General features: G+C 41.1%; 1 protein-coding gene across 1 annotated transcript in view; it reads left to right on the top strand.

The window, feature by feature from the left end:
- The first annotated feature begins 886 nt into the window (after positions 1–886).
- The window catches only part of LOC120786129 (growth factor receptor-bound protein 10-like), a 48,561-nt gene continuing 36,185 nt past the window's right edge, over positions 887–13,262 (top strand). Inside the window, exons 1-3 of the mRNA XM_040121297.1 lie at positions 887–1,054; positions 3,971–4,066; positions 9,678–9,771. Coding sequence (XP_039977231.1) covers positions 4,016–4,066; positions 9,678–9,771 — 145 coding nt within the window. The 5' untranslated portion in view covers positions 887–1,054; positions 3,971–4,015. The remainder of the gene's footprint in view (positions 1,055–3,970; positions 4,067–9,677; positions 9,772–13,262) is intronic.

Genomic DNA, 13,262 nt, shown 5'->3' with positions numbered 1-13,262 from the left:
TGTATAACTATATCTGTTAGTGCTGTACTAGTATACTATATATATGAATTCAATAATTCCAAATGTACTTAATGTGTGTTTATGTTACTCAGTAGTGAGATAATCATCTTATCACGTTTTGTTATTTTTAACCTCTGTGGTATTGCTGTGACATGTCGTCAGGGACTTTCAAATTTTTGCGTTTTGTCTGTTGGTGTAAATGTGTGATTAGGTTTGACATGAAGGACATAGTGTGCTGCAGGCTACAGAGTAGGTACTCACTGTAAACCTGCAGAGGGACACCAGATGGATGGTTTGACACTAATGACTGTATCACTTTAGCTCACAGTGGAGGCCTCCTTCTACTTGAAGGGTTAAAATCAGGTCTTAATCACACTGCAAGAAACGTCAACATTCGCAGTTATTTTGCTCTTTAAAAAAAGGGAAAATTCTTTTACAGTTAAATGAAAGTAAGGACCCCAGAAAGACGGTGAATAACTCCTCAGGGATAAATTATTATTTTATTAGTTGTTTTGCTAAATATGAGATGTGTTTACTGACCTCCAGCTTGTAAAAAAAAAAAAAAAAAAAAAGTTCATTTTTTGCAGCGTGCCTTTGTGAACAGGGCGGGGCAGAGAGAGGAGGTTTCCTTCAGAGAGAGAGAGAGAGAGAGAGAGAGAGAGAGAGAGTGAGTGCGTGTGCTTGCGTGTGTGTGTTTGTGTGTGTGTGGGTGTGTGTGTGTGTGTGTGTGTGTGTGTGTGCGTTGTGTGAGCGTAAAAGTCAGCTGGTCGGAAAGCGCAGGGAGAGACCAGTGCATGTGTGCGTGTGTTTGGACGTGTGCAAGTGTGAGTGTGCCTTTATGTGTGTGTACGTGTGCAGCGAAAGCACTTCGGGAGGGGTGGGGGGTGGTGGTGGGGGGATAAGGTGAAGACAACAGAACAGCGGACGGAGTTTTTTGGGGGGAAGCAGTTTCTGTGGAGGCCCAGACGAGGACAGTCGAAGCGCGCCGGGTGCTGCTCCATCGTGCGTGCGTCCTGGACACGATTCCTGAGCTGCGTCCTGCCCTTTCATTACCGTAAGCACTTTGGTTATTTTGTTTGGAAACTACTCTCTCTCAGTCGGAACGCATATGGTTATACTCAATGTCAACCACTCCTCCTATAGAAGCTCATGCACAGGGATGCAAAGGAGTGTCTAGCCGCTTTTAAACGCAATTCAATACCGTTTCTATAGGCAGAAATAAGACCGCTGACATTTTTAGATGTGACACGAAATACAAATTCACTGTGCGCATCTTTAAAAGGCTGTCAAACTACTGCAGGTAGCACAGCTTACGAGGCCATTGTCCTTTAAAGGACACAGAGCTTGCATCTCTGGAAGAAAAGATGTTATTGTTTACATGTGAAGATCACCAGCTGGGGCATAAAGTTATTTTTAACTGTACCTCACTGCAGCCACACGTAGACTGTGTGTTTGTGATGGTTGGAAGGAAGTTTCAGTCTTTGAAGACAAAAAACAAAAAAACAACAAATGACATAACTCCTTAAACACACCAGCCGGTCTAGATGCTCTATCAGTGTCAAAAAGCCTCTGCAGTGACTGTTTCATCTCCTCAATGTAACTGTTTCTTCTGCTAATTCCAACTTTGAAAGGGAGTCATTTGAACCTACAGCACATGAAGGAGCTACTGCATCAAGGAGGATAAGTTGGCTGTGTGTGTGTGTGTGTGTGTGTGTGTGTGTGTGTGTGTGTGTGTGTGTGTGTGTGTGTGTGTTGATGGTCTGTCATAAAACTCCATTAGCTGAGACGTAATGTAGGCTCTCTGCACGCTGCTTAACTTCCTCCTTCCTTCCGTCCTTCCTGATGCATTAAGAAGACTACAGGTCTGTTTAGGATCAGGTATCATTAAAGCCTATAGGAGGCCGTGAAGGGCACACTTACAGTATACTAGTGTGTGTAAGGTACACATGCAGATGGATAGTATACCTTGAGAGGTTGTCACAACTTTTTCCTGTCTTAATGAGAAAATACAGTCATAATCACTAGAAATCTGCAAAAAAAATGCTCTCGATTTCAGCCTCTGTGTCCATTTGCACTTGGAAAGATGTAGGAGTGGGCATATAATATCCACAAACACACACATACTCACACATGTGGCATTATTAAATTGCTCCCTGCCCCATTTAATTCTCTAGATCTCCCCGTATGTCCAGTAAAGCTGAATTACTTCCTCTCTCTGCAGGAGGAACCACAAATGTCAGCAAATGTCAAGCACTTGGAGATTTGGCTTTGCTTTCAGGCTTATTAGGCACACATATGATCTGCTCCGCTTGCCATTTTGGCCAGCGCTTTGATTTGTCTTAATACACACATAAGCCTATGCAAGAACATGTAAGATACAAAACTGGTCACCGTAGAAAAAAAAAAGTGTGCAATTATCAGCAGCGGCAAGGCTGTCTTTTCAGTGTGTGTGCAAAGTCACACACACACACACACACATTTTAGACACACATTCTCAGTCAGCAGAGCAACCTAAAGATAGCAGAGCCCCAGTGGAAACAGTAATTAGTGGGGTGAAAAGGGAGGGAGAAGGAGAAGAGAGGAGGAGGAGGAGGAGGAGGAGAAGGAGGAAGAGATATTGTTTAAACCATCTGATATCTGTTATATAATGACCTGTACAATGGAGACATGCTGGGAGAGAAAGTGAAGAGAAACCAGCAGAGTCAAAGAGGGAGAGGATCTCTTCACTGAGAGAGATGCAGAGTTCAGTGTGTGTGTAAATTCAGTTTGCTAAACCTTTCTTGGAAGCAGTATCAGTTTCAGCACTTCCCTGAAATTTATATGTGGGCTGCAGATATATCCATCATAACAAATCATTTCTTCCTTTGTGGAGTATTCTTATTTTTCTTGAATTGAGAAAAAAGTCCAGTTTATAAGCTGGACATCTCTAAAATGTTGTTATAGCTTTCAATGAAATTGGGTGGGCAGATGGGAGTTCTTAAAGGGACCAGTCGATTCAATTTTGATGGTGATCTGACAGGCGAGGATATGATTAGGAAAAGGAGTTACAAGGAAAGAAGAGTTAAAGATCTATCCCCAAAAATGACATTACTCAGGGCCATGGAACCCATTTATCTTCATATGTTAAGTTGTTGGAATGAATTTTGGGATGTAGCTGCAAGTTGGAGAATTGTTTTTTCAACACTCCAGAGGGCAACTTGCATGAAGAAAATGTCCCTTTATTCAACCATGCAGGAAAATAAATTGATTTACATAGGCATCCAGTAGTTTTATAGTCCAAGCAACATACAGCTCAATGCTGAAAATTGTTGCAGTGTGTGCATCCTCTTTCCAAACACACACTAATGCAAAACTCTCCCCTGCTTACTCACAGCAGATAATGCTGCACAATGCAGTGGAAATTGTCGACTCCTATTTCAAGTTCCTTCAGAAAGCCTCTCCCCCACCCTCCCTCCCATCTCTCCTCTCTCCCCTCTTGCCTTCCCCATCAGTCTGCAGGTGGAGAGTGGTCATGTGTTGCTAGCTTGGAGAGGGTTTCTTATTTAGTCTTAAGCCTCAGGCTTTGTTTGGGAACTGACTTGTGTGTGTTGTACACATTTGCTGTGTTTACATTGGATTTGGTGTGCACACGTTCATCCATGCATGCACATTCTATCACACATGCAGGCTTTGTTTTCTCTTTAGAAGAGAGTTGGGTTTAGGGTTTTGGTTTTATTTCTTTCTACCACATAGATACCAAATTAACAAAGTTGTGTTTAGCGCAGACAACAATCCTCACCTGGAATGTTAAGTCTATATTGTGAATTCAATTCATTTTTGTGAGTGCCCTGATTCCTTTTTTCTTCATCATTCAGTTCATTTTATGTTTTTGTGTTTTCTTTTCTACTCTTTATTAGTTTAGTGATAGGTGCTTTCTTTCACTTTTTTAATTCAGTCGGTTTTCTGTGCTATACCCTTCCCCCATGTGCAGGGTGCTGGTGAAACCAGTGGGTGTCATTCCCTACAGAGGAACACCATGGCCTTAGCGGGATGCCCTGACTACTTCTTACGTCACCCAAACTACCAGGTAAATATTTTGTCTCTCATCTGTATATGTGCCAATCAGTGGAAGATGGTAGCATATTAACTGAGAACATGTCAAAGTAATGCTCCAGTTTAGTTTTCAGGAAACAGAAAAACTTATGTAGGCCTAATAAATGTTTTTTATTCTTGATATTTTGACTTGTCATAGCTGGAAAAGCACAGGCGTAACTTCTACCTTCTAACGACGGCTCCATTTCATTCAGCTCTGCCAGATGTAAGCCAACATACACAATAACATTGCTTCCATGATTAGTTGCACCTGTGTTTGACAAGTCAAAATGACAATAATCCTTGATTCTAGTGGTCCTCATTGTTCATGATGGATGAACAAAAACAATGGAAAAGTAACAGTATTGTAACCACTTAATACTGGTAGGGAGTCATGCAAACCTAGCTTTGGTAATAGAAAAATTGCTTGTATATTTCATACTAAACTTAACTAACTTGGAGGACAAATTTAGGTGCAAGGCTTTAGGGTTAGGGTTAAACAAAAATCCTAACTTTTTAGGAGTTTGTCTACTCATTTTGCCCAGTAATGACCAAAACATCTGCCCAACATTCACCTGTGTTTTTAGTAGATAGTGCTGTCCTGTCATGCTAATGCCAAAGCCTGCATTGTTTTAGCTAAGTAATTAATGGTGATCAGGATTATCCAAAGTGAAACCTTGTGTCATCAAATGATGGTATTTTTATTCTACAACTTATTCATATTGTCCATGAACAAACTGTTGGTTATTATTTAGTCAAATTGACAGTTGTGAACTCCGCTGCGGAAAAAATTTTGCTAATTTCCTATTTGATTAGGAAGCTAACTTAGCTTTCTGTTAGCTGACCTGCTCATGTATGTCCTACATTGAACTCCCTTCTAGCAATGTTGCCAGCCCCCCTCATCACAGTAATGAAGTTATCATAAATCGAGATAACGAATGGCAGCATCTACTAAAATGAGATCCAAGTTCTTAAAAAAAGAAGCAGAACACCCTGAAAACCCAACATTGACATATTATCACCTTATAATGTTGTCATAGTGAATGTGTTAGCAAACTGTCTATTCATATATTCAGGAGACACAGAGGTAAATTAGCATTTATTTTGAATGCCACCAGAGGACTGTAAGTCCAATCCAGAAGCCAAATTTAAACTTCTGGTATAACATACGCCTGGGTCCTTAGCCTGAGTCTGGCCTATATACTTTCACATCTGGGCTGATTCTAGCTGTTATCATCCAGTGTTAGCTGACAGCCAGGAAGATTTTCTGTGTGTGTTCCAGAATTGGTCCAGATGTGGAAATAGCATGGGAAATTCATGCTGTATGTGTGCCGGACTTGGGCTAAGGAACTGGGCATATATATATTAGTCAGAAGAAAATCAATATGTGGCCCAAGTAATAGCCAGAATAATTTTACTATCTGGGAATATTAATATCTCTTTTAGCTCTGTTTTGGCCCACTCCAATTCCTAAGAAAAAAGATGTGGTTCTTTGGTCGCTAACTTTGTCTGTGTGATGTTTGGTGCTGGACTATTTGTGTACAATGGGTTTAATGTTATTGCAGCTTTTTTGCTGAAAACTACTCCCTGTTGTGGCTTGACACACAATTGATGAGAGCTATGTGAACCAAACAGTGAATTTGTGGGCTGGAAGACCAAAACAATGAGGTAAAAGAGCCTAAAACGCTTTATAGAGCTGAGGGGAACTGCAGAGTTACTAGTAATTCTCTGTGTTTTTTGTCACTATGAGCAACAAAATTCAGATGACACAGACTAAATCATTGTTAATATTAAAATACAGCACAGTCAGTATAGTACAGCTTCAAGTTTGGATTTGTTTTTAGGTTAGAAAACGGTTTAGGTTTGGGTTATGGGTTAGGAAAAGACTGTAGTTTTAGGAAAGTTCTCACAAGTATAGTTATACAAACCTCTGAGTATCAACATGTGTACAGTGGCTTTGTGAGTCTCCTTGCTTCACAGTGAATGACTCCCAGCCTAGTTAGGTGAAATATCTCGTCTCTGCAATACAACAGACCCACTTCCACCGTCCAACTCCTACAGAATGAGCCCTTTGTTTTTCAGCTTGGATTTTCTCCTCTCCAACCTTCCGGTAACCTAAAGAATTTGGCTAAAGAGAAATGTGGAGGTTTATAAATAGAGCACTAAACAAACAGCAATAACAAGCTGTGGGCTTTGTTGTGTGATAGACCTGAAAGCATGGGATTGATGGTATGTAGTCGTACTGGGACTGATGGTACGATGGAGGTGACGTAGCCTCAGCTGCCTTATTCCTCTTAGTGGAGGTACAAAAATGCAGCTCCCTGCTAACCCACACCATGGGACTGCTGAGCCCCTGTTGAGGTGACATTAAGTTGGATTGGTTCACGTTAGCTTCCAGGAAAGGGTTTTGCACCAGTAAGACTGCAGTGAATAGTGAATTGAATCCCCATAGAAAACAACATTCCTCCACCCTGCATCTAGTAGAGAAAAAACAGTTTGATGGTTAGAGAGAGAGAAGTGGGTTACAACATTGCTGTGTGTGTGTGTGTGTGTGTGTGTGTGTGTGTGTGTGTGTGTGTGTGTGTTATGCAAAGCTTGCCAGTTGACATGACACAGCATGGCACACACACACACACACACACACACTGCACACCTATACCCCATGGAGTCTCTGTGCAGGCAGCGACTGTAGGTTAGGTTTGTATAGACAAGGAGCAAATGAGCCCTCTTTTCTGCATACTTACATAACGCTATACATAACACTGGGCATGTTTAGGAATCTGGGCACCATTCCAGGCCTGTCTCCGAAGTGTGTGTGTGCGTGCATCTGTCTATCTTAGTGAGAACTTTGGATCTGTGCCAGAGATGTCTCAGAGTAAGCAGCCAGCCTTCTCTCTTTTCCCTTCCATCTCCGAATGTATGAGTGTGCGTTTGTAGATTTGCATGTGCATACACTGCAGAGCAACAAGAAACCGTAGACTCGAAGCTCAGCCGGAATTACGACTTCAACTGGTCAGAAGAGCGGAAAGAATGAAGTGTTTAACAGATCCTCTCCTCCAAACGCCAGTATATGTGCCAGCAGTCCTGAACATGTCTTTTCTGTCTGAGAACATAAACTACAGTTCCGTCTTTCTGTTCTTAGAGGTCAGAGGTCAGCGGCCCCTACGCAGCAGTCGCCATGGCAATCGGGTCCTGCTTGTGCTTTCGAGGAAGCATAGCCTTTGATGCCCTGAGAGAAACATTGTTGAAATGCCTAGATGTTAATGCTGTGGGCTATAGGGCGAAAGGGGAGAAGTTCAGGATGAAAGAGGTGTCAAGAGTAGTTACTGGATGCCTATCCATGGACAAGAGCAACCCCAATATGTCAAGCTGATCCAAACACCAGGCCTAAGATTTCTACAGATCTCCGCAACTTCTGCTGACTCCAAGAACCGTGACATTGGTCCAAAACAAATGTAACTTTAAGACTTAATCCAGGACGAGAAGTGAAGCACTAAAGTCGAAGAAAATGACAAGAGATGGCTCTTTAATTTTTTCACACCTGTTTTAGAGCAGAAATCACCATGACAGTACAGCAGGACAGGGAATGAAAGCGAGCAATTCTCCAGAAGAAAAGAACAAGCAGGAGGAGACAACATTGTTCAGAGCCAGCAATCTCAAAGATGGTTTTAGCACAGACTGTAGTAAATCCACCAGAATATTCCACCCTAAAAGTATGTTTAATAAGGCTATGGATCTGCATTTTGCCAAAGATACAAAGCACCCATCAGTCCCCCAAGAAGAACAGTAATAGAAACAGAAGTTTGTTAACCATCATTTGAAGCAGTTTGTCCCCAACCTATAATTGTATGTTAAAATCAATACTCAGCTTCTAGTGTCATTTAGGATTTTAGCCATGCTAGCAAAATGGCTCTATGGATGGCTGTGTCAGTCAGTCCGCCACTTTGGTCCAGACTGGAATATCTCAACAACCACTGAATGGACTACCACACTTTGGCAAATGGGTCTAATCCACTCTCATGTCGGTCAAATTAGGTTCCAGCCAGCAGCGGGGTTATTTTATTTTAGCCAACCTAAGTTGGCTCTGTCCAGTGGTAACACAATCCATCTACAAGCAGCTCTTAAGATTACTAAATAACACGTTAGATATTGTTTGTTCAATTTATACAAAAACCAAAGTATAAAAAGGACAATTTGCTGTTTCACGAAATTATGTGCTGGACTGCTTCTTGGCTCTGAGTAATTGCCTGGCAACCAGCACAGATTCCAGGAAGCTGCTGCTCCTAGCTATGAAATAGTCCGGCACATAACCAACCGTAAAATGAATTGTTGTTTTTACATTTCAGATTTTGTACAGATTAATTAAATGAGAAATAGTAACTTAATTACTGGGTTTTAGAGGTGCTGGAAGCAAGTTTTTTTTTTTAACCTTTGGACATAGCCAGGCAAGCTGTTTCTCCCTGTTTTCAGTCTTTATGCTAAGCTAAGCCAACTGGCTGCTGGCTGAAAAGTATTTCCCAAGATGCTGAAGGATTCCTTTGAGGGACTTTGGAATCTTCACTAGAATTTAAAATAATTTTTGTGGGTTTGAACAGTGCTTGGCCATGCAACATTTGGCCATGCAACATTTGTAAAGATGAAAATACCAGTGGATCTGGCAGAGTTTAAGAGTTTAATGTTAGGTTATCTCATCTGTGTGATCAGGAGTACCCTTTTTCTGTGAATTTGGAGTAATGCTCACTGTTGCTTGCATGTTGGCTTGCGTGTCTGTCGCATGATGAGTAAGGTATACTGTATGCGAGAGGGAGTTTAGTAGATAAGTTGTTGTATCTCAGCTAGTCAGCTCCAGCTGAAGCCTGCAGACTTTCTCAGTCAGCCCTCAGGCCCTGCAGCCAAATTGCCTTCCTTAGAAAGCTTTTGGCTGCTTCTTCTCAGAGCTATAAATCTTACTCTGGGCATTTATGGATGTTTTCGAAGCACCGAGGGGAGCTGTGAGTGTGTGTGTGTATGTGCACGCATGCACAACGGGACCTCTGGCCATGAGCAGTTCCTGGAAGCAATGCTTCCGCGTTCTTCATTTTCCTGGAAAAGGGAAGATTGAAAATTTGTTTGGCTTTTTTCCGTCCCTTTCTCCTCTGCAGCTTTCTTGCCTCTAGGCAGCTTCAAATTAGACAATGTGTCAGAAACTTGGCAGTGCGTGCGTGTATCTCCAGAAGTGTGAGATTGTATAAGTGTGCCAGAGCTGGTATGTTTTTTGCTCTAAAAATGATTTATATGTTTTTTTTTTTTTTTTTGTTTGTTTTTTTTTTAAATGCACGAATGTGTACCTGATACGATTTTAACGTGAGAATTTGAAACAAGCATGTGTGAAAGTGTGTGTGTGTGTGTGTGTGTGTGTGTCTGAGAAAGAGAGAGAGAGGGAGGGAGAGAAAGGGAGAAAGGGAAAGGTCAGAAGTTCTATAGCGTCAACAGGTCACTGGTCTCTGAACTTGAAGCCTGACGTTCCTTGAGAGTGGAAGCATGAACCCACCCTTTGTCTGAACCTCTGAACTCTGTGAAAATAACACGTTGTCTTGCCCTTGTTTTTTCTTTTTTTTCTTTGATAGGAAAGCATGGACCGCACTTCCTCTCGCCGGCCTGAGGAGCTGATTGTTCCAGGCTTTCAGCGTTCAGCCAATCAAAATTTGCCACATCACCATGGTAACTCTCCTCTCCTCTCCTAAATAGAAAATAAGTTTTATGGCCATTAAATCTTCAATCTCTTCATCTACTCTCTGTTTTGTAAAAGATGGATGACACAACAGTTCTATCCATATTTCATACTTTTCCTCTTTTCATCCTTTTTTTATGGGACCTCTCCACAGCCAAAATCTATTTGCTGGCCGACTAAATGCTCTTCCTGTCTTCCTAGAAATCCCCCCCTCTCTCTATCTCAATCTCCATCTAGGACACTGTCTCCCTCCATCACTGCAGGCTCTGCTCTCCAGATGGAGAGGTTATAGACAAGTGCTAAAGTGTTTTTCCCCCCCTTTTTTTAGCACTGCTCAGCACTTTTCTGCATCCCCCATCCTCCCAATACACACACACATGCATTAGCCTGCTTCCAGTATATTCCCAGAAATCCCTTCAGCCATTGCGGAAAATCTTGGGAATCCTTTTGGAAAGCGGCCAATCTGGAATTTCTCCCCTCTTCAGCCTCTTTTTTTTTCTCCTTTGGTTGGTCGTTCAGTGGATTGTCTGCTCTGGTGATGTGCGTTGGTCATGCTCGTGTGAGAGTATTGTAAATATGGCTTCACATGAATGGCATGAGTGGATGTGGTGTTTATATAGGGCTGTAGGTCACCCAGTGCTGGGGAGAGGGGAGTCTATAGTAAGTAGGCCATAGGTCTGTGGTGCAGGGGTGGAGATAGTAGAAAGTATGCAAGTTCATACACGAATACAGGCAGTGACAATCCAGGAGTGATTAGAGAAGATGTGTATTTGAGTTCCAGATTCTAGTATTTCTAAGCCCAGTTTGCTTGGTAGTTGAGTCGTATTAACTCCTGCTGATATCAAAAAATGATGGTTTAGTTTATGTAAAACTACAATAGTAATCATCAGGTTTGATTGTCAGTCCATCAAAGTCAAGAAGGAAAACAATTATATCAAGAAGAAATCATGGAAAAACATTTTTCAGAGCAAATTTTCCACTGACAGTAGCCTCAAGGTACCAGAATGCAATGCTGTGACTTGTTTTTTTCTCATGTGGAAAAACTCCTGCACTGATACGACTTTTTTCACCTACTCATAAAAATAAACTGATCGTAGCAATTTCATATCCACTTTGTGGTAGTTGTGAACATATTTGTGGGAAATGGAAAAGCATTAACTGAAGAAGAAGTTGATGAGTCAGGTTGAGGGGAAAAGGAAAAGTAAATTACAGTCCTTAATCATAATAATAATAATAATTCATAGACTGCACTGAATTAAACCACAAATTAATGATACTAAAAGCATAAGGCTATCTGAGGATATTAACATGATGTCATAGACACACAGCTTTTAAAATGCAAATGTCAATGTACTGTGTTTGTGTACAGTTGTCCAAATATTTAGCTAAACTATGTTATTAACGTAAATCATCATGAATTGTCAGGTAGTTCTGCAAGTGGTAGTTATGATTAAAAAAAAAAAAAAAAAAAAAAAAGACCATCATATAGTTATATAAGCAGAAGTCTTTAAAATTTCTTAATTGTTTTCAAGGTGATGTATTCCGTTTTTAATATAGCAAACAATCATCGACAACTAGCGGAAGTTCTCCTGATGGTATGTTTTTAAGAAAAAAAAAATAACTGATGACTTCAGTGAAAAAGCAAGAGTCAAAGTCACCCATCTAGTGTTTCATTCTTACTTTGCACTACAGATAAAGATCACATCAACCACACTGATGGATGTGCTGTATATTTAGACCATGCCAGGTCCAGGTTACCTGCCCTTCATTTATGCTAGGCTTGTGTTTCTGATGATCTGATGACGTGTCTTTGTATGTGTTGCCTGCATGCAAGCCAGTGAATGTACTGTACCAGATTTAATGTTTTGTTCGTAATTTTTAGTATGGAGCCTCTTATTTGATTTGTGTTAATTGCCGATATTAACGATAGCTGCAGGCTTTAAAATAATTTGCATCGCAGTGAGGATTGTTAAGGGAGAAAATATTACTTATCCCCCTTATCCATCCACATTTACATCTCATGTTAGGAGACTGAAATCCAAGACCTCTTTAGTTTCACTTTCACTTTATTGTCCATAAGGAAAACATGTGCCTCCTACAATGCAAAATGTGAATACACTGACAACGCCAATACAATGCAAATACAGAAACAACAACAAAAACCAAAAACTGTACAGTATATGGTTTGAGTATATGTTCAAAATGTACCAAAAGTGCATTTTAATACTAAATTGAGTATATATTTTTATTGCATGTAAAAGAACTTGGTTGCACTTTGCAAAACCAAGAACGTCCAGCTCTGTTGTCTGACCTCTAGCCTACCGTCAGAGATCTATGATTGCAGGTTGTCATGGCCAGGGACAGAGAGCACTCATTCAGTGTATTCTGGGATCTGAGAGGAATGAACTGCCTACGGTTGTATGGTAGGTTTTGTCGTCAGATGCAAGCCAGACTGCTGCAACAGTACTTCTACATTCAAAGTCACAGTGAGTAGAGGAGATGAAGGAGAAGACATTTTCATAGTATATGTCCTATGATTGCCCCGACTGAAGCCACCAGTGTGTTGTGGGCCAAGCCAGCAATGGGAGAAGGGAGAGTCGCCTTATCAGCCTAAATTACAAAGTGGTGCTGCAACAGAGAAAAGCTCCAAGAGAGAAAACCTTCAAACTTCCAGTAATTAATACAATGGTTGCTCTTCGTATTTGTGGACATGAAATAATGATTTTAAGTGTATTTACTTTTCTTTGCAATGACAGTGAGAAAAACTAAACTTACCAATGATAAAACCAACTACCTCCTTTGCATTTAGAGATTATAGTTATTGGCTGGACCGCAACAGTGGTCAGTCAGTCAGTCATGGACACAAGTGCAATAGACGCTTATGTCTGTAACTGACTAACTGACTGAGCGATAATGTTACACCATTGGTCAACTGAATGCCACGTGAGAGTGCTGACATAACACCGTTGGTCAACCGGCCTAATGTTGGAGTTTCCCCATTGGCTGTTGGTCTTTCAAAATGAATTGGCGTAAACAGTTTTTACTGGGTCATCAGGATGATGTTTACAGGCAGTGTTGCCAAATTAGCACTTTTGTCGCTAGATTTACGACTTTTCACACCCCTTTAGGGACTTTTCTTCACAGAAGAACCTAGTGACAAATCCAGCGACTTTTTGGACAAACCTTAGCTACTTTCTGTAGAAGAGAGTCACAAGGATTTCCCCCATGATCGGGATGTTGGCTTTCCTTCCATACGCGCACCTCTCTCCGATCCCATTCAATTGACACAGCTGACGCAGACGTGAATGAGCTTCTAACTTTCTCTCAGAGTGATCATTTTACAAGTAAATATAGCTCATCTTTACAAACTGATGTTGCATGGCCAAGCATTGTTCAAACCCCCAAAACATTATATTAAATTCTAGTCAAAGTTCCCTAAAGGAATAGTTTAACATCTTGGGAAACACTCATTTGCTCTCTG

This window comes from Xiphias gladius, chromosome 24 (assembly GCF_016859285.1).
Source record: "Xiphias gladius isolate SHS-SW01 ecotype Sanya breed wild chromosome 24, ASM1685928v1, whole genome shotgun sequence".
NCBI lineage: Eukaryota > Metazoa > Chordata > Actinopteri > Istiophoriformes > Xiphiidae > Xiphias > Xiphias gladius.
The sequence above is the reverse complement of the archived record's forward strand: the minus strand, read 5'-3'. Positions and strand labels throughout refer to the sequence as shown.